This window comes from Ascidia mentula, chromosome 6 (assembly GCF_947561715.1).
Source record: "Ascidia mentula chromosome 6, kaAscMent1.1, whole genome shotgun sequence".
Lineage (NCBI taxonomy): Eukaryota > Metazoa > Chordata > Ascidiacea > Phlebobranchia > Ascidiidae > Ascidia > Ascidia mentula.
The window spans coordinates 16,607,734-16,632,798 of NC_138571.1; the positions used below are offsets into that span (position 1 = coordinate 16,607,734).

Here is a 25,065-nt window from a genome sequence, read left to right on the forward strand (position 1 = left end):
GTGTATTTTTTCATGTAATCGGTGACTTTTGCATAAAAACAGTGTTTGTCACAATCTATGTAACTTACAGTGGTCAGTCAACCGTACGACACGTGATTTTGGAGGTACTATTACTACCGCTGATGGGATGTAACTGCCGTTGCGAACATTTTCGTTTTGTTTTATTTGATAATTGAACATTATTTGATGGACAGAACACATTTCCATTGTAATCAAATGAACTGCCCTTTTCCAAATTATAAGCAACAAGTTGCGAATGAAACGGGTATTTCAGCGAGTAATTTTCCACATACCTAGATATATTGGAGCGAATCAAACGGCAAAGACACAATGCCAAGTGCACACATAGAACACATTTTCATTGCACTTGAATAATGCGGTAATGATAAAGTAGCAACAGTTTTATGTGGCTCAACGTGACTTCCTCAAGTTGAGCACTGATCAAAAAGTCGTTCTATATTTTCTCCAACAGACTCCGGAGTGTGTTTCAGATATTTTTCTATGTTTTTGGTGAACTGAACCATTCTGTACCTGTAAAAAGCATTGGGTTAACGTTTTACTATCAGTGATATACATAAAACTATTCACTCACTTGTCACGAAACATTGTGTAGCGTTGCACCAATTTGTGTTTTACCAAACCACGAATTTCCTTTTTCATGTCAGAGTTGGCCATTGCCCATTGTTGGTGTGTTTTAACCAAGTCCTCAAAATCATTGTTGAATTGCTTGAATTTGTCTTTAACTGCTTGTTTATCCTTGTCTTTGAGCTATGCAACAAAGAAGTGCAGCAGTTTTTAATGTTCTGCTATATTTCTCAAACACGCTCCTTTAAAATCTTAATCCAAGCTGCGACATGTATGTAACAATAAAAGTCATCAACATGTTCTCACAAACTCTACCTATAGAGAATGTAAATATAGACAGATACCTTAGTGCCAGGTTGGATAGACGACAGCCCCTTATTATCATCGACCAAGTAATGTTGCACTTTGTTCCAGCTGTTCAAATAAGTTTTTTTCTGCTCATTGATAAAGTTGTTGTAGATTTCTTCAATATTGGGGGCTGAAACTTGGACCAGGGCCAGTAGGTCATGTCTGTTAAACACAAATAAAAGTAATAAGCTTGCAAGGCAGCTATAATTTTTTTTTTGCATACATACAACATGTTTTTTTTTATACATAGCATGGTAGTTTATCTCTGAACTAACAAACAAAACGAAACTTAAATGTCTTTCATGGTAGCTACCTCATATTTTGTCTTTCAACTGATATAAAAGTAAAGCTATGTATGTTTACTGACCTGTTCAAAGCTGTCAGTATGAAGTAGTAGTTGTTCAAAAGAAAAACAGCTGCCAAAGAATTGTCCACCCCATACACTCTCGACTTGTTTTCCAAGTTTAGTTTTAAAGCTGCAATTACTTGAGCTGTCAAGGGAAAGAGATTATGTAACACAGCAACAAAGACAACAACAACTGAGATTTCATACTGATGTATCTGGATAGGCAGCTTCTTCCTGTTTGAGAGGACTCCATCTGTTGAGATGCCAACATTCCACCAACCACATCGACATTTTGTGCCAGTTGTTGCATAAACAGCATTGTCTAAAATTGTACAACTTACAACTAGTTTTTATATATACAACAAAAGGGGTGTGGTGGGTATAATTTGAACAATAACTTTTCAGGCATGTAATTGCCCTATTTATTGCAGTACAAGTGTTGGTGAAAGCAGCTTGTGTTACATATTATACTGGGCATGTTTCTTACATTCCTGGTCAGTTCATGTACAATTCCATCTTTGGGCATGTTGGATTCTTTTTCTGGGTCCACCTGTGCATAAAGTTTTTTCCGTGCATTAAAAACAGGCTAAGGTTCGCGATTAGAAAATATCCTACCTTCACACAATCAGTGAAATCTTCCAACAATTTTACACCAATAAACTCAAGGTCACTGAGCATGGTTTGAAGAATCGACTTGTTGCTTGGAGATGACTGGAACAAATACAGTAACAGTGAGTTTGAAAATAAATGCAAAAAGGCTAAAACACATGGGATTTTATTGTTTGATTATGTAATGCTTGATTGAAGTACTCAATATTGTAAATAAATAGATGGCACACCCTTAGTATGTCATCATATAGAGGCATCATTTTTCTTAATTCCTTCATTGCTGGAAATATGTTGACAATAGAAGGGTGGTCATGCTTTGTAATGCACTGCTTGGCAAACTGTACAAATTTCTGAAAAATAATAAATTCAATAAAGTTAACTATCCCACTGCTGTGCCAAGTTTTACCTTAAACTTATTACCGTGCCAACATTTGGTAAATTATGTTAATAAAATTTAGTATTTATCATATGAATCTTCACAAAAGCTGGAGTGCCATTTTCAAATACGCCGCATGCCACATTTGTCATGTGTCGCATGTTGGACAACAATGCATTGAAAAGCCCAGTGGCTAAAACCTTTGCTAACATATAACAAAACTACCACTTACATTCCCAGCATTTTGCAGCACCATTACTGAAGTTGTGGTGACTGCTTCAAACGCTCGCCTTCTGCACTTTTCTGGCAGGACTTGCTGTATTGTTGTTTGTTCTATCTGAAATTAAAATATTTTTATCCAAGATGTTGCAAATGTACTCTGTCTGCCTGCACTTGGTTAAATATTAAGTAATATCAGAGGTAAAAAATCATACAAAAGCTAGAGAGTTTGTAAAGACAAAGAAGGCAATTACTATTAAAAGTTGGGCGTATCCGGTCAACATTGCAATGAAGGGCTCCACTTCAATTTCCAGCACATCTTCCTCAGTGATGGTTGAAAACGACGACTTACCCATTCCTTTACAGTAAAACTACACTTAATACGACATAAATTAACATTTGTGACAGAACAAAATAAACACAATCATGCAATTAATTGAGGAACCAAAGGTGACAAAGAAAGTCCAGCAAATCCGATAAGCTGAAGCAGGAAATAAGGCTAGAGAGTTAATGTTTTCAGCAGAATTTTGTCATGAAGCAATGCCTTGAAGTACATGTAAAGAAATGCGGTTGTGTTACAAAAGGCTGGAAATTGCTTGCGGTGTATGCATGCCAAAACAGGATTTTGTTTTTTCATGCAAACCAAAAAAGCTTGGGGCAAAATTAATTGACGCATTTCCAAGCCGAGGAAATGCATTCAGCATTACGTGGAAAGTAAATTGCTTGGCAATGTTTTGACCTGAATCTTTTTCCTTTTTATTTGCCCTGCAATTGACAAACTTTTAAAATGCAATCTATATTTTCTATAAGTTTAATTGAAAAAAGTGCTGTAGTGTGTTTGCTTGTTATGCAAACCAAACAGTTGTGATATGTCATTGAATAATTCTGAGAATAACTTTAAAACTTTAGAGCTTCTAGGGTTTTATACAACTAACGAAAACATTCAAATTCTACAAATTGATAACTTTTTGGGCAAAATTAAAACTATCTGTTTCTGTGTCTGTTAGTCAAAATATATTCACCACATAATGACATTCTCCCATAGAAGAGAGGGTTATAGAAATACATGAATTAACAAAGATTTGCAAAAGAAACCACCTTCTGAACGTGCACAAGTTTTCCCCACACAGTTTTTAAATACACATTTCTAGCACTGAAAAATGTTACACTGTATGGAAAGCATGTAAACCTATTGATTGCAGTGAGGTGGCTGTGACCATCAGGTTAGGACCTGTTTAATGGGTCGATCTTGCCAATCAGGCATTTGCATGAAACATTACTGTATAGTATGGGCAGTTAAGGATTGTATACAAAAAAATGTGCATTTGCACAGCAGATTTTCTTTTTGGAAGTATGTCTCGTACAATAAATTTTACTGATCAACCTGTTTGCTTTGTCTTCTTACCATGACAATGAAACAATGAATGGAAATGATTTAATATGTTTGTGATAAGCCACCTGTTTTCCGAACAATCATGTTTTTGTGTAAACCACAAGGGCTATTGCTGGATTTTCTTTGTTTTATATTTTGTATAGTCAAAATTTTTAAAAATTATTATTAAATTGCATAGACACTTATACAATTGTTGATGGATTCTAAATATTTTAAACTATTTCCAATGTCAATTAAAAGTTTTAATCAGGTCTGTTTAGGAAAATTTAAACTTAAAAAAAAACTGTTTGCATTAAATTTTACAACAAGAAAGGAAAACACATTTATTTTAGAATAACCAAAGGCCAGCCCTGTGGACCAATCGTATGACACCAATCTAATGTTATACCTCCACTGCTACTTATACTCTGCAGAGATTCTTTTCTTAACAATGTACTTGTCTTTCGGGCAAAGTTGCTGCAATGGAAACTAAGTTGTTATGGAGATAACAAACTATGGCAGGTGGAAATGTTGCCATGTTCCACTATATCCAAAACCCACAGTATAACACCTTTTTATTACAGGGGATTGGCATGATCACCATAACAATAACTGAGAACTGAGTACATTATGTCTCTAGATAACATGAACTGTTTTGTGCAGGCTAGATTTAAATGAAACCCTATTGCTAATGATCAATAAGACCCATGTTCAATGTTATTGTGTAGACATAAAATGTTCTCCATACCTTGCTCTTCTGTTGCCTGCTTTTCTTGGTGTGTTAATCGCATTGTTCTGCTTCCGAGCAACCTAAAATCGTAGAAAAAATCTCACATTAACAGCTTAACTATGATTCACAGTGGAACAATGGTTTGCAACGATATTGTTTTTGTTTTCTTGAAAGATTTCGAGATGAAATAAGGACTTACCCCTCCACCTGCACTATTTTTGCAGTGCTCTCTTAACCTGAAAGCAAATGATTTGTTTAAGTGCTTCTAATTGCAACTCATTTTAAATTAAAACATAAAATTATGTGCAAATAAAATTAAAAAAGAACCAAATGGATGGAAAACTTACTGGTTAATACTTTGGACAAGGTTATTGGATCGGATTTCTATAAAAATTTTCGAAAAACCTGCAAAGCACAAAAAGTTTGTGAAGTCTAAAAAGAGACAGAAACAATTGCAATTCAAATCATTACATTGGTATATACTTAAGAAAGTAGCAGAATATCTCACTTGTTTGTCATTTTGACATGTGCCGATGTGTGTTATCTCATAACTGTTTAATATTTTAGTTCGGCAGAAGTTTATTGTAAGAAATCCAGCCCGTAATTTTTTGCATAAAATTGAACTTGTTTCACCTTGTGAGTTACCAGGGCCAATCAGCCATTTAGCAATACGTGATAAATCTTCAACAGTTTTGACTGGAAGCTGTCCATATGTACCTGTACAAAAATTCAATGTGATTTTATGTGAGTACTGTAGAAAAGTACACTGGCGTAAAATTAACATACAAAGTCATAAAAATTTTACACAGACTCTACCTTCATGTGAGTCATCTTCTTTAGCAAGAAAAAGGATTTTTTCTGCATTTGCCACTTTTGTCTGACGGCTTAATTGCGCCTGAAACTCTTTTTCGAGGGAGTCTTTCCCATTTTCAAAGAGAGAGTTCTGAAAAAATAGTTATGACCAAATAAAACACATTTATATTGACAAATTGTTGCAACCTGTATTGAAATTTACCCTAAAAAAACATGCAAGAGGATTTTTTCTAGTGCAAAATCAATTTGATTTTTAAAAGTAGTTTCATTTTACCACTGAATTTAGTTCAGGACTGCCAGGATTGTTTTCAGAGAAAAACTTCATCGACTTTTCCAGACGCAACATGCATGAAATAAAAGCCTCAACCTGTCTACTTGGCCTAGGAAATAACAACAATTATTACAAAAAAAAAACGCATTGGACATACAAGAAGTGAGAAAATGTGACAAAGTCTACATAAGTTAGCCTGCTTCATATCCACTGACAGATCTATACAAAAGAACTGACACTGATTGTTTTTGACACTTGTTGAATAATATAGATTTGTTTAATTTTGTATGTAAATTAATTTAGCAAATAGTTTTACAGAAAAAAACATTCACACACACCCTTGTCTCAGCATAGGTTCCACATCATGAGCAACATGATGATGCCCAATCACTTTATCCAATTCACCAGTAGTTTTTTCAATGTCTGAAAGTCATATACTTTATGCATCAACACAAAAACTATATGCATTAAAATATGTCACATAATCCAGATCATTTCATTTACATTTAAATCTAAATTTATAATGCAACACAAAGATCGACTTAAGAAACTAATGTAAACAAAAAAAAAACATACTATCTTGGAGTCTCTGCAAATCTTTGGTCTTACGATGAACGGGTAAAATGGTATCTTCAAGGGTGTGAAGACGTTCATCAAATTGGTTGAGGATGGAAACCTAAAACCCACAGCAGCACACCATAACCCACACACCAAGTAAGTAATAACTTATCATCAGAACTATCTTTACCATGTTATCGGTCAGCTGCTGAGCTTTTAACAGACTTTCCTTGATTAGCTCAGACCTTTGCTTCTCCTGAAAAAGGTAAATGAACATTGCAACAATGGTTGTGTTTGTGTTTTGTACAGCATATGGTTTAGCAAAACTGCTGCTTTTATTGTTGTTATCACGACTACTTGATATATATATTTGTATATGGCTGAAGGCTTACCTCTTTCAGTTTGTCGTCAATTTCCTGTTTCCTAACAAAGACATCATCCATGATGCCCGTATTATTGCTACATCAACTATCCTAATTTAATAAGAAACCTTCAAACAAGATATGGCTACCGAGTACCGACTAGAACAGTATGATTTGATAACTACGCGGATTTCTAAATATTGTCGCCACGGTCGGCAACTCGAAGCACATCAATGTTAAACAGCGTCTCTTGTGTACTTTTCTTTCTGCTAACAACATGTAGATTTACTATTTAGAAAACAAGTAACAAGAAGTTGGAAATTTTGTCAAAACAATAATTTCATCAGGTCACGCAAGAATAGGTTTGGTCATGCATTACTGAAGAAAGACACGCATTAGTGAACACGACCCAAACTACCAACTCCGGTCACGGGATTTTTATAAAAGGCTGAGCTTTGCTTGACGGTAGGTTCCAACAAACTTTGCAGCGTTTTTTTGCAGGATCACAGCGTTATAAGGTTGTAACAATGCTTAACCCTGCCGATTTAACTAAATTGCTTGACCAGGCTAATTCTGGCGGAGTCTTCACAACGCTTTTGGTCAATTCGCAAGGAGCGCTGGTAGCATTTTCCGGACATGGTGACAGTGCCGTTCGCGTTAAGGCAACTATTTCCAGCAACATCTGGCTTGCATACGAAAACAACAGACACAATGCCATGACAGAGGACAATATGAATTGCTTTCTGGCATCCTGTGAGACTGGCCTGGTGGCCGTGCAAAAGGCGGGAGCAAGTGGAGTTCTGCTGTGTATGTTTGCTGACAAAACTGTTGGACTTGGAATTCTGCGGGCAAAAATAAATGCAATGGCCACATTCCTTAATGCCCCCCTCGCCAATCTAACAGCTTCTTAATGTACATTTATGTGTCTGTTTTGACCGCTGTACTATTATGTATGACCCCCCATGCTTCCCAAAAGCTTGAGCATTTTTAATGTTGTTTTTTTTTGTTGCTTGACAGTCTCTTTGGAAAAGAAGAGTGGTTTGTACTCATTTGTCAATCTCACAGTGCTGTGCTAACAATATTTAAAAAAAACTTGTCAGCCATTATTTTATATTTGCAATAATATTATTTAATATATCTTGAAATACCACTTGGGTTGGTGATTGTGAACATATAAAATAACAATTTTACAATTGTTAGTAGAGATTCTTCTGGTACAAATGTGCTTGGCATTAGGTATTGTTTTGTTTTCACCTGTTGCCTGTTATATTGTATCAAGCTGAATAAGTAAACTGTTTTTCAATCACTATTATTGTTTCAAAAATCAAACTAATTATAATGTTTGATAGTGATGTACTGTTTATGCACATCAAGGCAGATTGTGTTCACTTAGATTGGCAGATATATGGGTCAGACACAGACGGTGAACTATCACTGCCCTACGTTGTTCAAATCTTCATTTCATGCTACAACAAAAAAATATATAGTAAAACATCTGCTTAAAAATATAACTTTTACATCCAAATTGGACATAAGCTTTTTAAATGTATTTGACTGATTGTTCCAAGTATTTGTTGTCATTGTTCCTGTCTTAAAGCAAGCTTTTAATGGACAGACTGCAACTTGAATCATACATTGTATGAGGCTTATAAATCTAAAATGTGTATCTCCAATACCACTTTAGACTGGGACACCTTCAAAGGATACTTTTTCTCATATTTCACAAAGTGATTTTTTCACACACACCAATTTTTCACATAAAGTTTAATTTAAAGGAAACAAATAGCTCGACTTGGGACATAATCAGAAGTAATCATCCCCTCCATTCGGAAACCAATCCATATACTTTGGTCTTTCCAAGGGGCGTGTCACAGATCTCCACCAAAATGGAGGGTAACCATCTTTTTCTTTGGCTGCCGGCATTTGGTCGGTCACCGAAATTCCCTGAAACATAATGACAGATCATTAATGTGCAAAATTATTGTTCATGTCAAGACCAAAATGCACTGGGGCTGCATTAATATTTGAATTTTTAAGCATGTTTGACAACAGAAACGATGTGTTTACATTCAAGTTCAAAAGTAAATCTTAGCGAGATGGGAAAAAAATATTGCCCCTGGGTAGGGTTGAACTGAGAACCCCAGTCACACCAGACCTGAGATCTAGCAACCAATCTAAAAGAGCTGGGAGTGATCCTGCCTTAGCATGTGGCATATATTATTTCTGAACTAGAAACGACATGATTTATTTTGATTTGAAATGTATTTAGTTTTGGGAAAAATTAGCCTTTGTGTCAATCCGCAAGTAAACAAAGCCTGGCCATCATCATTAGGTCAGAAAACACAAGGTACAAAAAATATACTAACATTTTCAATGTTCTTCTGGTCCCATTCTTTCAGCCAATTCATTTCACCTGCCCAGGTTTCATGTCTTACCTCGTACCACTTATCCTTTTTAGCAAAATAATCGGGAAACATTGCCTTCTGCTTTGGATACCATTCATTCATGTAACTCAGAGGTACCTGGAATTAGGTTAGGGAAATTGAAGAAAATGTGTCCATTGAAATAAGTCTCTTAAAAATCACACAATTATAAATTAACATGCACAACAACAACATAAAATAACCTTCAAATTTTCATATGTTTCTATTTACCTTGTACTTGTCAAACCTTTGCCATGTTACTCCTTCAGGTTCATTCGGAATCACATATGGATCTGGATGCTGATTTTCCCAAAACTCTTCCTCTCCCAGTCGAAGCAACTGAGTGGCCTTCTCGGGGTCTGGTTCATTTTTATGTTTGTCGAACCGGGCGCGCAACAGCGTTCGTTCGTATGCATAGACAGCCCTAAATGGAACACGTTTCGTTATTATATAAGCACCGTGTAACATCTCTCAATTCCTTACCTGTCTTTACCGGCGCAATAACAATCCAGGTGTCGCTGAGCTTTTTTGTAAAGCGCCAGAACTTTCCGCTTGTGGGACACAAATTTGTACAAGGAACCCGCGGGCACTACGTTTGCCATCCTTGTACTTTTACATGAAGTTTTGCAAGAAAACTATGTCACGTAAATACATGTACAACCCTGCAAAACTTTGTATCACATCAACGAAAACGAAATGTCAAAGGTGGATTTTTACAAACTCACCGCTAGGAACGCAAGGCAACAAAGTTTATTTTCCCTTCGAGGGTTTTAAAAGTGCCCGTGTTTTAATCTAATATTTTGCAATAACTATGTGTTCAAAGCAAGTTTGAGTTTGTATGTGTCCAAAGCAGTTTTGATGACACAACATGACAAATGTCCCATACGCCCAAACCACAAATAAAAAATATCTGGTTCAACCGCTCGTCTGATTTTCTTTTGCTCATACTCACGGAACACGAAATGCAAGCAAGTTTTTGAAGGGAATTTTTTCTATAACACATAGCCTTTTATTCTCAGAATTATAGCCAAAGTTGTACAAAGCTAAAAATACCCCTCGGTCAATAATAGCAATAAATCGGAATGTGATTTATACAGTGACATCTTTATGGCCACAATGCTACAATAAATTTTTGATGGTTTCTTGCCCACCCCCCCAAAAAAATGCTCTGCGCTAATGCACCGAAGGGCTCAGGGCTCTAAAATCCAAACATTGAAATATAATAAAACTGTCCATCGTGAGGGTAAACAAACAATAAACGAGCTTTACTATAAATATTTCAGCTTAGGCCAAATCGTGTCATTGCCTTCTCAGAGACAAACTGAACAGTAGTAATGAAATGTGCAAAAAATAATTGTGATTGATTCAATGGGACGGCGTTGATTGTGTCAAACACCAACAAGACGCCCTTCTAAAACTCGACAAATAATGGTAACGCCTGTGGCGTAATTGGGCATGAGAATTAACTGTGTTTTTTCTTCATTGCAACTTTTAATGCGAAGCCAGACAAGACATGTCCATGACACGCTGAACATATTTCGACCATATGCCGTCTCCGAAAACTCGTTTGTCATCAACAACCAAGGAGACATGGAGCAAGCGAAAAATGTAAAGAAAGGTTTGAAATCCACCGTGTGGCCCGTTAAACAATTTAGCGGCGAAAATTTATGACCTTCGTCGCAACGACAAGCTATATCGGGTCAATGCACTTTATTGCTTCGTATTCATCACGTCACGCCCATGATACGCCATTGAAAAAGTCTGCAAACCAATCAAATTCACGAACTTCTTCCACGACATCGCGATTAGAAGAGGCACCTTTAAGCCGAAAGCGCGACACGAAATCATATTTGATTTTGTTTATTTAACTATAGACGATAATACGCCGGGTGTGTGTTTGTTTTCAATGGAACCCGGGGCGGCGGACGCCGTCGTGGCGCCGTTCATAATGATAGCTTCGTCATTCTTGCACCTGCCGGCAAAGGGGCAGGTGCCTCGTCACGCATCGCCGAACTCTGAATTATTTATCATATTTATATCGATTGCAAATTTCTCACTGTAAGTTTTGCATCCGGCGTAACGGCTGTCACTTGTATATAAACTATAAATCAGATTAAATCCGTTTTTTATTTTATTTTTGGTGTTCCTCGTGTATGGTTCGGAAACCGTGCGAGTGATTTTAAATCACCTTGATCACTTTTTCGATGTTTCGCGAAACATACAAATTGGTCTCTTGCGGCAGATAAAAACCTGAACGCGAATCTTAACTGCTTTTCTTCCAGCAATCATTTACCGAAAATGGAAAAAATTACTAACAGCAGTTCGCAAACCATACGTTCAGCCATATTGTAGCGAGAAGCAGAAGGTTTTTGCTGATATGCGCATCAGGCATAATTGACCGCGAACGTTCATACACCTAGTAAAGCACGGCATTTTGAACAAGGTGCCTATAATGAAAACCGCCTATTTCCAAGTTTTAGGAAGCGTGCCACCGCGATTAACGACGCAGTGTCAACGCAGATTACAACGAGGAACCGTCCGTGTGTGGCCCCTCGCCTCGGCTCCCCTCCAGTTCGGAAAATGCAGACGCAAGATGAAAGGGAGCGCAAACAATCTTATCTACGGCGCCATATGCCATCAGACTCTGTGCTTTTTTCGCGAAAAAAAGTGTGGTGGTAAATTTAACTCTCTCGCAAAACGACAGCTGCCGTTTCGGCGCCGAATCGCGTGCTTCGGCGTTGATTCCGGGAAGAGAATATATTTCGCGCAGGTACACGAAGCAACGTGCTGCTTCAGATTGAGAGTTATCGCAGTGACACTATTGTTTTATTTTAGTTAGCAATTTTCACCGAAGGTATAACGTGAAACAAGTTTAACGTTGTCACCGTCAGATTTGCGGATTATTTTCAATAAAATCAGAGCGGACCTTGAAGTTATGACAGTTGACGAACGCCTGGTGTGCTTAAGTAAGAAAGTTCTATATGACGTATTTCACAACCCTTTACCCAGATTTTTAAACTACAGAGCTAGATTACGTTCGCGCTTGCGTCTCAGTAGTGTCACTCACTTCCGTATTTGTAACTGAAGTTGTGTTATTGTTACAGAAGCAATTGTATAGATCAAAATACCATGTCGAATGAAAACAGTGGTCTGATTGAATATGTAGGGCAAGGTGATTATCTTCAAAACGTACCGATGTCGTCTGCCGTTAGCCACGAGAACCACGCGTACGCGGGCATTGGGCAGTACAACCAAAATAGTTACAGCACTGTTCAAGGCCAGTATCAGACCTACCCCAACTTCCAAGGATATAGCCAGCATCACCAACCATCGACCACTGGTCCCAACTTTGGCAATCAGTGCTACACAGATAGGTGTTGCCAGATCGAAGCTTCTTGCGTTGTTAGTGGACAAATGCAACACGACCTTAGATCAGTGCCGCAGAACTGTCAGTTTGTCAACACAAACAACAATAACAATGCGATGAGTGCTTGTTACTATTCCCTAGGTTCGGTTCCCACAAACTGTATGGGCCAGGTATGTAAAAGTGAACACCTTTTTAACCTAGCCGACTTCTCCGTTAAAAGAATTATATTTATCGTGTAAAAAGCTTTCCACAAATATTGCGAAAAGGAATTGCAGTTTTCGTCCTATAATTTGGAAGTTTGCGAAACTATATAAAAACAGATTCAAAATGTACAGAGTTTTTAATAAAAGCATGGCAACCACTGATCTCTATGTTCATAGTCGCTAACGTCATCAGATAAAATGCAATTCTAACTATCCTTTCTGCCCATCGAACACATTCAACTTAGAACAATTAACATGAGTAATTATATATTGACCTAGCTTTTGCATTAAAACACAAAATAATAATGCCACGGGTCGACGGCTTTCAAAAATAAATACCACAAGGGTAATCCCCTGCAGGCTTTCATTCCTTATTGCGCGTGCGTATGGAATGTTTGCGACGTCTTGGCCTTGTTTGTTTTTGTTTGCATTTTATTGTAATTTGAAGCCACTTTGATGTGAAAAATTGTTAACCATTACTATAGGTGGTAGAAAAGCACAAGCAAGTAAACTGTTACTGTGGACTTGAGAAACAATGTGCATGGCAGTGGAGCCAAATAAAATATCTTGTACATAGGTTTCTACACATCCAAAAGCCGAAACCCAAGTTACATACAACGAGAGAATCTTCAATAACTCACCATCTTACTTGCCAAACATTCCAAGAAAAGGTTAGCAGTAACTGTATTAATTGTGTTACCCTTCCCAATTGGGAAGTTTATAAGCTACACAGATGTTGATTGCGAGGACTACCTAACGTTTTATGTGTATAATGTATAATTTTTTCTTCTAAGATTGCTGATAAAATTGACAAAATGTAGATTATCCACAGTGTGCGACATTGGTTGTATCTGGCCTGACAGTAGAAGTTAACAGTTCTGTAAAATTGTGCATGATTTAGATGATGATTAAAGAATTTTCTCTTTGCAGACCTTTTGCTGAATGGAAGGTTATCTGGTGGTCCACCATATTCCTTGAAAAGACCAAGAGGAAACTTTCGAACAATGGTATTTTTTGTTACTCATTTGTGTACATTAATCAGAATTAGGTATATATAATGTTATGTTAGTGTTGTAAGTCCAATGATATAGGTGCAGTGAGTGGCTCTTTACTGTGATAAGTGTTAGTTGTAGAGTTACCATACTTTACTGTAAAGTTTCTAGTCTTTTCAACTTGATAGCAATAAACAATCTTTGGAGTGGGAAGTCCAATCTTCTTTGTCTTATTTATGTTATTTATTCACACATTACTAAACTATCAGTAATTGTTCTGTACATAATTCTTTGATAGTAAATTGAATGTCTTAGATCAAATTTAATCATTTGTTACTTTGCGCAAAAATCTACTACATGGTTTAACAATACACACGAAATAAATAAAATGGCATGGGCACTGATAAAACCATAAAGGTTAACGACTTAGGCCCACATCAAACCCTGAATATGCTGGGTAAAGTAAAATCAAATAGAATTTTGCTGGTAAACTATTTATGTGCCAATGAAACAAAAATGCTGTTTTTAGGATATTGACTCTGCCTCTAGCCCAGAGCAGGACTACACTGAGGTTGATCCAGAGAGTAAAAAAAGAGGACCAAAGAAGAGAAAGAAAAAGGGAGCAAATGAACCCCAGAAGCCAGTGTCTGCCTATGCTCTCTTTTTCAGGTATGTCTTGTTATACAGTTTGTACTTTTTACAACAAGAAGATTGTTTTTTTGGTTTGCTATCGCATTAAGTACTCAACATAGCAGCCTGACACTGTCAGTTTGTGCACTTTGTGCAGCATCTTTTCCATTCCCAAGCATGTCCAGAGATAATGCACATCATTATATGACTGATTTGTGTTTGCAGAGATACACAAGCAGCAATTAAAGCTGAAAATCCAAATGCAACATTTGGGGAAATTTCAAAAATAGTTGCTTCAATGTGGGACAGCCTTAGTGAAGAAGCCAAACAGGTGACAAAAATATGTCTATATGTTACATAAAATATCTGTTTTTAAGCACCCATAAGCACCATGTCATTGTACATAGTGTAAGGACAAACGTATAACAAAGAGTTGGGAACACGTTTTTTTGCATGTAGTTTAAAAAATATTTAATTTGGGTAATTTATGTTAAAACATACATGTGTTTAAAAAAAAACTCTTGACAATGTTCTGTCAACAGGTTTACAAGCAAAAGACTGAATCAGCGAAACGTGACTACCTGAAGCAACTTGCAGCTTTTCGTGCAAACTTGGTGTCCAGGGTAAGAATCTTGACAATATATCTCCACATTATTTTGTTGTTGTTTGTGAAGATAAATGGGTATATCAGTTTAAGTATTTTTTATTTCCCCAAAACTGTATATGCCAACATTTTGAGAAGTTAGTTTTGTTTGTTTTTTGAAATAGTACTTTTCAATGTTTTTGTAACTGTTAATTTAAGCCTACACCAAATGTTTTGAGATTTTAAAAAGTTGTTGTAACTCAGGGTGGATTAGATGCTGATGATGAAGATGGCCAACCGTTGTCTGTTCTTAAAGGGAAAATGGCTGAAAATAGCCAATCCTCCCTTCCACCAATGCCAAAACTGCAGATGGCACCACCAACCACTTTAAAAAGTTGGTTTATTTACATTAAAAAACATCAGTACAGAGATATTTTTAACTCCACAATTAATTTGCCTGAAACAAACAAATTCGGAAGAATGTCAGCTAATTTATTATAAACACCTGAAAAGTGGATTTTTCTGGCATTGGCATTTTCAGTCGCTTACTCTGATAAAATCTGCACCATCGAGTACTGGATTCTGCTACAATTACGGACTCGTTTTTTTCCCACAATTTTGAACTTGATTTTTTTTATCAGCAGAATGGCCTGCTTCATTGCAACAAATTCCAGAGACGAATTTGTCGTCACTTCCCTCCGACGGACAGATGAACAATGCAAGGGCCCCATCCCCTTTGTTGGTTCCGATGTCCTTGGCAACCACAAACGGACAGGCCACTGCCTCTGTCCAGATATCCCCTGGTGCCGCGGGAGTCATTCCACCTCCGATCCAGCTTAGAAGCATCGTTCCCAAAGCTATTTCACCAGTCGCCTTTCTTCCCAACAAGCCTGGTCAAATCATCAAAGTTTTGCCAGCGAGCCAGGTGAAGCAAGTTAACACTTGAATGCATGAAATAAAAATTCTTACAGGTGTGCAGTCACGAGTTTAGTAGTAACAAATTTACATGCTGTTCACTTCTTGAATTTTGTGATCTTAATAATAGCATACATGCTACAGAAACTTGAATACAAACACCAACACTGAAATTTAGAAACTACACCTTCATAACTTTGACATAAAGTGGTTCTGTTTTGTTGTTGGAAACCCACCATGCTGTGTTGTATGTTTTATGAAAATTGTTTTTTTTTTCAAAAAAAAATATTAGGCGGCCTCAATCACAAACTCACAATCAGGAACACGAATAATCAAAATGGCTGACATGCTGCGACCAGTTGTTACACAATCTGACACCAGGAACGAGGTGAATGAATACATTTATATATTTTCTATTACTAGCATCTCAAATTTGTCCTTTGAAGCGTTCTTTTATCTCCTATCAAACAATAAATTAGGAGCTTTTTCATCTGATGCTCATATAACAGCCTCTGAGGCATGTTGAGTCTTAATTTTTTCATGTCACCAATGCCTTATGTCTGTTATAAACAACTAAACTTACTATTCTGTAAACCTTTCTATATTCTTTGTTATCAAAATTTTGAGGCACACGATGCGTATATAACTTGCAGTCTATGCCACATGTTTAGTTATAATTTTTACACTTGAAAACTCATTTCAGAATGTTGGTTCACCACAAATAAGCATCCAACCAATTCTTCAGATGATCGCACAGGAAAATGAGGTGAAGCTTATTCTGTTGGTACTCACTGACACTAAGAACAAAGTTTGTAATCACAAACCTAAATTATGTTACTGTTGCTGCTAGACATATTATTTTTTTCTAATCTGTCCTTCTGGCACAATCAAACGTAATTTCACCTAATATTCAACTAAGCTTGACAAGCTGAATAGCAAAGTCGGTAAATAAAAATTACGTTTGATTGTGCCAAAAGGACAGATCACAAACCTACATATGTTAAGAAGTTGTCACCTATTCTGGATCTAATTTAAAATCCCGACATCTTGTCATGTCTGTATCTATTTTGTTTAGTTAACTTCCGAAGTTTCCGCTCCGAAACAGTTAAATTGTGTAACTGGTGGTGTGGAGTACATTGATTTGACAAGCAGCCCGATCCTTGCATTGGTAAGCCTCAGTTAAACATGCTATTTATGGGTTAAAAATGCATTCGCGCACTGTTTTGTCGTACTATTCGCCATCATCAGGTGGTTGTGTTAAATGGATGTGTTACGACATAACCATTTTCTCTTGTTACGACATAACCATGTATGTGTTACGACATAACCATGTTTCGAAATAAGATAATAATAATAATAATATTACAACATGAAACTACTACGCAACACAGTTAAACAGAATACTACAAAGTAAACCTTTGCAGCCAAGAAACTAATTTAACTTTACAACCTTACGGTTGCAGGAGAGAGATCCAGGGTTAATTCCAGTTGATCACGACCCAGTAATGTATTGCATTCGGGAGGGATGCAATAATGTGGCCGTCTCCAACCCACAATGGAGCAAAGAGTATTGCTCGAACGAATGTGTCGCTAACCACTGCAGGTATGTATAGCATTCTAATCATTTTATAATCACAAAACAACTATGGATATTTTGAATGTCAGTGGTGGTGTTTATTTTTGACACGCCTAGTATTGAGTTTATACAAGGGCTGGGAATTTAAAATTGAAAATTCATACCATGAGGGAAAAAATCTCCATATTTTGTTGTGCGCAAATACGTTGTAACGCAATAAAATTTTGACGTAAATTGTAAACTGACACGTGGCATTAAAAAACTTGCTCACTCCTGCTCTATATCATAATGCAATAGAATATACACACGGAGTTCTGGCTTTACATAATTTGTGTTATTTGGGCAGTCGGTATCTCGTTTTTTATACCTGTTCTTAATTTTATCCAGGGATGTATTCGATGCCTGGGTTTCGGCAAGAAACGTGAGCGCGTCGGTGAATTAATGGAGAAAAGGAGGATTTCGACCTGAATGTTGTTACCACATACTGCCATTTGTGCATTAAACACTTTATTTAGTTCATTTCTGAAGGGGGGGAATGACGATCGATGATAGAAACCGACGAATGTATTTGTTGGCGACTTCTTTTCGCTTTGGCGATTGCCAATAAATTCTCGCCATATTGTGTGTTAGAAGTACGTTTGGTGTTTGAAACGAAAAGTTTGATTTTTCAAGAAAAAAACAAAGCGGAAAAAGGGGTAACACAGTCCATACGTTTCGATTATAGCAACAGGTGACACACAAACTTGCTTATGCACACATTTTGTTTGATTATATGGGGTTAGGCAAGGGGTAGGTACTTCCATCTCAATTCTCTTGATGTGAATCTGTTGGACAAAAGATTTTTGGAACACCACTTAAGGACGATGAGAATGTATCTCGCTGGTTTACTTGTCACCTTTCTGAGAAGAATGAAGGGAATGCAAGATAATTTCAAAGACATTTACACGGTACTGGTAAATTTAGCCATCTTTGCCATGCCATACATTTCATAATAAGTGGCTTCTGTAAATAGATTGATTAGGAATTTAATAGGAATACCGAGGATGACTTGCGGGCGTAAAATTTAAATGGGTAATTCCAAAATTCTATTCGCTGCAGGCTGGGATTTTCCCATGATTTGCATTTTTGCGACATACGAAATTATTGCGCCATGTAATGAGGTAAAAACATATGGGGTGAATGTTTTTATGGCGAACTCCAACCTTCGATGAACCCCAGTTTTGAAAAGAAAAGCATCAACAAAAGCAAGAATAGGGATAGGTGGGATACTTTCTGTTACACAAAGCGTGTAGCGGAGATATTACGGCAACGAACAAGATATTGTTTTTGGTTTATTTTAACAAAAAAAAATGTTTGTGACATGTTTATCCGAATCCAGGGAAAAAATCATGGTTCCGACTTTTTCGCGTCAATAATGTACCTGACGTCACACTGCTGCAGATAAAGATCGGCTGAAAATGCATTGGTTTAGATTAGATAGTAGTTCCTTCATAACCGTGTTTTGAAGTATAGTTCCTTCATAAACCGTGTTTGGTGCAGCAGTAACTCCTTGTTTGAGAAAATTTCGGGTTTAGACAAAGCAGAAATTGTCGTGGAATATGCGTATTGAGCACCAAAAGGAAAAACGTCTGGAATTAACGGCATCAACAGCGCGTCTGGCGGTTACATGGCTTTGGTGTGCGCTTTTTTTTTCCGCAAAAGGATTTTTTGATGCGCTGCATTCGTTTTACTGAAGAATTTCTATTATTCTAAACCAATGTAACTTTCGGCCCATCTTTACATACAGGACCGTGACGTCAGACCCATTGTTGACGCTCTAGTAGATACAGATAACCCGATTTCCCGCGACTCCTTGGCCTTCAGACTTCAATACGTTCGGAGTCAACTCAAATCAATCCAGTGTTATTTCGCTTTAGTCGTAGTTTTAATTGTTGAGTAAACAATTTTAATTGGATATTTTGTTTTAGGCACCGTCTCGTAAACAAAAAATAATTCCCATTGCGTTATTTTTTCTGTGAAGTAATTAACTGATTTGGAAAGCAGCAACAAGGCGGCAATGGCGCAAGATTTTATGATATCTTACAAAAATGTTTCCACTAAATTAAAGAAGTAAGCAGGATGCTTTTTATTTAGTTACAACCCAGTTTATTGTACAATTGCATACCTTGCTTGTGTTATATTTGTGTGTTGTTTAACTTTGTATAGGCCTACATAGCATGTCTCATGCTGCATAATATTCCATTTTTTGATGCACTCTCATATCACAGATACTGTGCATACTTATTTTTTATAGGCGCTTTATGAAGAAACCAAATTTTGCTGAAGCAAGCGATGAATTCACACAGATTGCTAAAACACTGGCCAATGATTCTTGCCATGCATATTCAGGATTGTGCCACATGGCAGTTGCAAGGTATATATGTCATACATATTTAAACCTTCCTAGTATTTTTTTTATAAAAACTCAAAAAGTCACATATGCTTCGATGTTGTTTGGCGACATTGCGTTTTTCAACATAGCTTGTTTTTGTAGTGCTATAAATATGCTTCTAGTTTTTTTTTTTTTCAGATGTGAACAATCAATGTCAAATTCTTCCGGCGAGATTTACCATCTAGTTGAAGCCGCAAAACGGTTTCTGCAAGCTCATGAAGATGTTGCGTTAATTCGATGTCCCCACTGTAGTGAACACATGTGTTCTGCACTGTCTTGCTGTGACACTGTAATTAAGGTAACTTTTCCACATTCTTAGTTGTTGTACGGTACCCATGTGTAATGTTGTTTTAGATATGCATTGCCAAAGATATGCCAAAAGATGCATTGGGATTATGTTGGGAACTGGGTTCTTGGTTTGAAGTAAGTTGCTTACTTGATCATTTGTATGATATCCCAACAATCTTGTATTACACAGTAAAAAGTTCAAAATTTGATGAAACTTGTCGTAATTTGTATGTTGCTAGTTTTGACTATTGACTACTACTTTGGATATAAGTGTCTAGCCTATTTTACACCAGCATTCATCCGTTCTATTTGCAGCGTAACATGGAATATGACAAAGCAATTTTACAATATCAAAGATGTGAGAAATTAAGTATCTGTAATTCGTATCAGCTTTTTTTGACCCACAAGAAATTGTTGTCTCTACATGTTCAGAAAAGTATGCCTTGTTTGTTTGCATGCATTATAGTTGCTCGGCATAGGCCAACAATTTGCACCCAAGTAATAAAACAACATTTACTCAGATGATTTTCACACTGCACTAAATCATGGTATGCAGATGCTGGAAGTGTGGAAGACCCTGAACCCTTCAATAAGTAAGATTTTTGATATGTTAAAACTGACCTATCACTGACAAAACTTACTTTAATTGATGATTTAATTTAATCATTGAAAATCAACATGTGATAGTGGTATTAATAGTTATTGTAATGGTTTCTTAAAACTGGCAAAAGAAAATTCTAGCATTCTGTTCTGTTCGGTACTTTCTTTAATAACGTCCAATAGCCTTGATCGTGTCTATTTTATGATATTTGGAAGGTTATGTAAGTAGTTACACAATGATATGTACCAGCTGTGGGTGTTTTACAGGTACTTGCTTTCCTGAGCAAAGTGAATGTGAAAACACAGTTGTTTTGCTCATGATGTTATTGAATCCCCATCCGATTAACATCAAGGAACAGCATTCGAATATTTTGCAGAAGTACATTTGGAGCGAAGACACTGACGGATTTTGCCCATCTGCATCCGATGATAGTGAAAACTGTTTTATTTTAATGCAGTCGCTTGTGGTATGAAATATAGGCAGGAATTTAAAAAAAATGTATTATAATTTTTTTTTTGGCAGACTGCATGCCTAGCCAAAGATGTTGCTGCACTTAAATACCTACAAAATGAGTTAAGGTAAATTGCACAGTTTGGGTTTTCCGAGTCTCCTGGAGAGTTTTGAAGGATTTAAAAATCGCTTCTCTTGTTTTGGCAGAAGCCATTTTACCGTGGAGCAAAATTATCTTCACATGAAAATTCTGGAGGAGTACGAACATCCTGCTGGCCTTGGATTTTAGTGGCTACAGTTGTGATCCAGTATTTTCACCTGTACCACGACATTGTACTGAATCACTGTGGGCCAGTGCATTTCATCGAGGATAATATTTGCGATCATGGCGACCAACCTTGAAGACTGCAAAAAACTGCTTTAGTTTTTTAAATATATCACAAAAACTTGTTTTTGATGGTGCATTAGCAGTGCAGATTTTGATTGTAAACATTTGTTTGCTTAAAACAGAGAATAGCTACCATCTGTTCCGATGATTTTGGTACCAAACTTTACTGTTTGTCATAGAATGACTTTGGCAGCAGTTCATTTCTACAAGAAATGTTTGTCTGTGAAAATATTAGTTGCCTAGCACTGTACTGTGGCAACACCACTGTGCAATATATTTTGTTTCATTTATTTGAATTTTAGAAAGAAAAAAAATCACCCAATATTTTTACGCTGAAACGTTTATTTTGTTGTGGTAATGGTGTGGGTCATTTTTTGTTTATCTTTTTTTCAACGGCTGATCAGCTTCAGTGTATTTTTTGTGGAACCTTTGTCAACCATTTGCATTTCTTATGTCCTTTAAATTTCTGTTACAAATAATATCCACATTTTTTCAATATATTTAAAACTTTCATCATAAACTACTTTATAGGTATATCAAAAAAATGACACTTGTTGATGTGATAGAAAAAAAATAAACATTTTACTGATGAGATAATGAGAAGTGGGCTTGAGACTGGCAGACATCTTGACAAAGACCTTCAGTTACATGTATGATTTTTGGTTGTGTTTTTAAAGTCACATGAAATGTAGACTTACTTACTGGGATTGACTATTTTATTTCATTGATGCATTCTTTCAAAGACCCAATGGCAAAAAACGTGAAGTTGACAAACAAACTGTTCCTATTAAAACTTAAGTTCGATTAGAGTGATTGTTCTAAATTCAATTATTTACATGGAAATAAAATTAATTACACACCTATTTAACCAAGGTTTATTTTTACAGTTAGAGAACAAGTTAGAGGAACTCAGAGAAATTTACGAAGCAGCAAAAAGGCAAATAACAGTTCAGTAAATGTTCTATTCGAAGTCGAATATTTTTTTTTTGTAAACTGTTTATTTTTTTAGAACAATCCAATGTTCATCATTGTGGGTTACATTTTATTTTCAGAGTGAAGTTTATTGCATGCAAGAAGCCAGAAGGTGTTCAAAAGAACTGCAAAGTACTAGTCCTGTTCCTAACTGCAAATACCAACATGAAGGTTGCTTGCATAAAGTTTTTCAGAATATGTAGGTGGAGTAAACTTAATTTTGTCTCCAGGGCAAGCTTTATGCACGGAAAAACAGTGTGACAGAAAATCAAAGGAAGTCGCATCCCAAAATTTATCAACATACTGTGAAATAAAGTCTCCAACTCTGCGAAGAACTCCACTCAAAAGGAAAAGGAGATCACCAAGTCTGTTCCCCCCGTTCCCAAAGTTCTTACTCCACGAGTTGAATTGCAATTCACCAACAGACTTTAGTGTGCCATCGGCAATTTTAAGTTTCAGATTGTTCCAATGTGCATCTCAAAATTCCACATGTGAACATAACCTACTGTCGGATCCAACGAAATGGACAAAACAAGTGACACCAACACTGCCAAAAAATACGATTTTGAATAATTTACCCAGACATAAGGTACGGTGTCAAGAAACTTTCGTAAATGTGAATTTAACTTACTTTTTTGCTGTGTGTTTGCAGGTACCCATAGATGAAAAAGATTCACATTTGTTGTTTTTGTGCAACAAAGACTGTATTGTAGTAACTAGTGGGGACGTTTTAACTTTATACAACAAAAGCAATGGAGATTGGAACAAAGTTTGCTGCGAAACATTAGAGGTGAGCAAAACATTGTTGGTTAGTTATATAACATAATTGAATAATGCATTTTAAATATCAAACTGATGATGACATAAGTTTTTGTCGAAATGTCTTATTTTAACATGACAGTGTTAATAGCAATATGGGCCAGTCTATTTATACTCAGAATTATGAGAAAACCTGTGAGTTGTGTTTCCATTTTAAATATGTTGTCCAAGTTTTTAATAACTCCCTATATTGCAGTTTTACGTCAATGAACTGGTGTGTTTGGAAGATGAGGACCAAACCACTGATGTAAGAGTTTTATGCATTAATAAATCAACACCAGTAATAGTGTAAGTCAATGCTCCTATCCTTAAAGCTTTTTGTTGCTGAAAAATTATGGTTTTAAAGTCCATTGCAAAGTTCAAAGCAATTTTTAAAAAAATTAACTGGTTTTGCATTGCAGTCTTGTCAGTTGGAGGAAAGATGTTGGTGTCACTTTAAAAACACTTGATATAAAACTTAAAACCCTGCTTGCTATTGCCACCTTGGACCAGCATGAATTTGCTGTGAGTGATGGTAAAGTAACAAAATATGTCTGGGACGAACAAAGGTGGGATATTTTCCATTTGAAAAAAATAATTTTTATCAGTGTTCCACGGTGAGAATTATTTTTATTTACCAGTGGGTGCAGTAAAGCAAAGGAGATGATGCCAGTAGAAAAAGAAATTTTGACTTTATCAATGATTGATCATCAACCAAATGGCCTTCTTGGTTGTTCTGCTAGTGAGATTTTCATATGGTAAGTTTAATTCTCTTCAACTAGGTACTAGGTGTTGAGTTACCAGGGAAACGGAATTTTGTTTTCTGGACCTTTGAGAAATATGGATACTCTATCTGTCCGGCGTCTAATTTTGTTTGCTTCTCTGTAAATAAATAAAATATTTTTAAAAAATGGATAATTGTAGTCTATGTACTTACAGGAACCACAGAAGTGGTGCCCTTCTGCAGCAAATCACAATTGAAAGTACAGTATCCCTCAAACGAGTCCTTCATTGTATTCATCATGATGTCAGTGGGTGTCTATATATTTTTTTTATTTAAAGCTTACAATTTTATCATGTTTTTTCTTGTGTGTGTAGAGTTTGGTGTTTTGCCATGTGATTGCAGAGGTGGAGGGAATAACCTTGTGTCTTAATGTTGTCCTTAATGTTGGTGAAAGCAAATATGCAATAGCAGGCAGGGCAAGCTGCAAACAACTTTACCCCTTGTAAGAAAATCTCATTATCATTCGATGATTTTTTCAGAACATTATTTTTTTTGAAATAACATTTTAAACCTGCATTTTTAACCCAAAAGTGAAATTAATTTAAAAAAAAAATTTTTTCTACCTTATTCACTTTTCCAACATTGCAAGTAAATTTATATAAGAAAAACACTTTTAAAATGTATTTTTGGATTTCTACTCATACAGTTATGCTTTTGATGATGAAAAATGTGTTTTGTGCAAAACTCTCTTCTAGTATTAGACAATTGCAACAATTACACACTGTTATGTGTTACTAGGTTACAAATCTTTGCAAAACACAAGAGTGTGGTCCATGGAATAGAGGAAATTCAAAAACTGTCATCACATGATGTTCATCCACTGCCCTTTGTATTATCTGAAGTTTTAAACCACCGTGAAGATGGTCGTACATGTGCATTTTTTCCAAAACCTTGTTAACTTTTTTTCATATATACTTTATTTCAATACATTTATTTGTTCTTCTGTGTGTGTATGAATAATATGTCTTTGTCAGACACATGTATCCAAATTTTTGGGTGGATGTATAAATGAAAAATTTTAAAGCCCTTTACAAACTACTAAAGAACCTTGACAGAAAAATATTGTCACAGGTTC

At 36.2% G+C, this 25,065-nt stretch overlaps 6 protein-coding genes across 8 annotated transcripts; 4 read left to right on the plus strand and 2 right to left on the minus strand.

Moving 5' to 3' along the window:
* Positions 1-159: 159 nt before the first annotated feature.
* LOC145905489 (exocyst complex component 7-like) lies at positions 160-6,757 on the minus strand. 2 transcript variants are annotated; one of them, XM_082992703.1, is made up of 21 exons: positions 6,620-6,757; positions 6,418-6,483; positions 6,246-6,345; positions 6,008-6,092; positions 5,673-5,778; positions 5,402-5,528; positions 5,219-5,302; positions 4,933-4,990; positions 4,785-4,821; positions 4,604-4,665; positions 4,265-4,332; positions 2,738-2,841; positions 2,497-2,601; positions 2,119-2,238; positions 1,895-1,990; positions 1,767-1,829; positions 1,487-1,601; positions 1,301-1,424; positions 930-1,095; positions 593-768; positions 160-531 (listed from the first exon to the last, which is right to left on the minus strand). In XM_082992703.1, the coding sequence occupies exons 1-21, from the start codon at positions 6,668-6,670 to the stop codon at positions 426-428; spliced, it is 2,019 nt and encodes a 672-aa protein (XP_082848829.1). In that variant the 5' UTR covers positions 6,671-6,757; the 3' UTR covers positions 160-425. The 2 variants fall into 2 exon arrangements, with proteins under 2 accessions (XP_082848829.1, XP_082848830.1); XM_082992704.1 differs by lacking the exon at positions 4,265-4,332 and adding an exon at positions 3,223-3,248 and having other exon boundaries at positions 161-531.
* Positions 6,758-7,064: 307 nt separating this feature from the next.
* On the plus strand, positions 7,065-7,840 carry LOC145906465 (ragulator complex protein LAMTOR2-like). The gene has a single exon (XM_082993881.1). The coding sequence runs from the start codon at positions 7,117-7,119 to the stop codon at positions 7,498-7,500; it is 384 nt and encodes a 127-aa protein (XP_082850007.1). The 5' UTR covers positions 7,065-7,116; the 3' UTR covers positions 7,501-7,840.
* Positions 7,841-8,338: 498 nt separating this feature from the next.
* LOC145906212 (NADH dehydrogenase [ubiquinone] 1 beta subcomplex subunit 9-like) lies at positions 8,339-9,705 on the minus strand. Its single transcript, XM_082993636.1, has 4 exons — positions 9,496-9,705; positions 9,244-9,436; positions 8,956-9,111; positions 8,339-8,533 (listed from the first exon to the last, which is right to left on the minus strand). Exons 1-4 carry the CDS (start codon positions 9,612-9,614, stop codon positions 8,393-8,395), a joined length of 609 nt encoding a protein of 202 aa, XP_082849762.1. The 5' UTR covers positions 9,615-9,705; the 3' UTR covers positions 8,339-8,392.
* Positions 9,706-12,974: 3,269 nt separating this feature from the next.
* LOC145906030 (TOX high mobility group box family member 4-like) lies at positions 12,975-17,887 on the plus strand. 2 transcript variants are annotated; one of them, XM_082993406.1, is made up of 12 exons: positions 12,975-13,253; positions 13,513-13,589; positions 14,104-14,243; positions 14,430-14,535; positions 14,747-14,827; positions 15,052-15,181; positions 15,429-15,712; positions 15,995-16,090; positions 16,406-16,468; positions 16,778-16,870; positions 17,166-17,305; positions 17,666-17,887. In XM_082993406.1, the coding sequence occupies exons 2-12, from the start codon at positions 13,587-13,589 to the stop codon at positions 17,718-17,720; spliced, it is 1,191 nt and encodes a 396-aa protein (XP_082849532.1). In that variant the 5' UTR covers positions 12,975-13,253; positions 13,513-13,586; the 3' UTR covers positions 17,721-17,887. The 2 variants fall into 2 exon arrangements, with proteins under 2 accessions (XP_082849532.1, XP_082849533.1); XM_082993407.1 differs by having other exon boundaries at positions 15,432-15,712.
* A 1,362-nt stretch (positions 17,888-19,249) lies between these two features.
* Positions 19,250-21,395, plus strand: LOC145905932 (40-kDa huntingtin-associated protein-like). The gene is made up of 9 exons (XM_082993261.1): positions 19,250-19,387; positions 19,572-19,691; positions 19,848-20,007; positions 20,064-20,132; positions 20,313-20,433; positions 20,519-20,590; positions 20,865-21,064; positions 21,121-21,176; positions 21,256-21,395. The coding sequence occupies exons 1-9, from the start codon at positions 19,335-19,337 to the stop codon at positions 21,335-21,337; spliced, it is 933 nt and encodes a 310-aa protein (XP_082849387.1). The 5' UTR covers positions 19,250-19,334; the 3' UTR covers positions 21,338-21,395.
* A 550-nt stretch (positions 21,396-21,945) lies between these two features.
* Positions 21,946-24,888, plus strand: LOC145907322 (uncharacterized). Its single transcript, XM_082994745.1, has 11 exons — positions 21,946-22,086; positions 22,324-22,383; positions 22,489-22,579; positions 22,639-22,997; positions 23,061-23,198; positions 23,424-23,515; positions 23,629-23,775; positions 23,848-23,964; positions 24,146-24,233; positions 24,305-24,432; positions 24,729-24,888. The coding sequence occupies exons 1-11, from the start codon at positions 22,033-22,035 to the stop codon at positions 24,886-24,888; spliced, it is 1,434 nt and encodes a 477-aa protein (XP_082850871.1). The 5' UTR covers positions 21,946-22,032.
* The last annotated feature ends 177 nt before the right edge of the window (positions 24,889-25,065 follow it).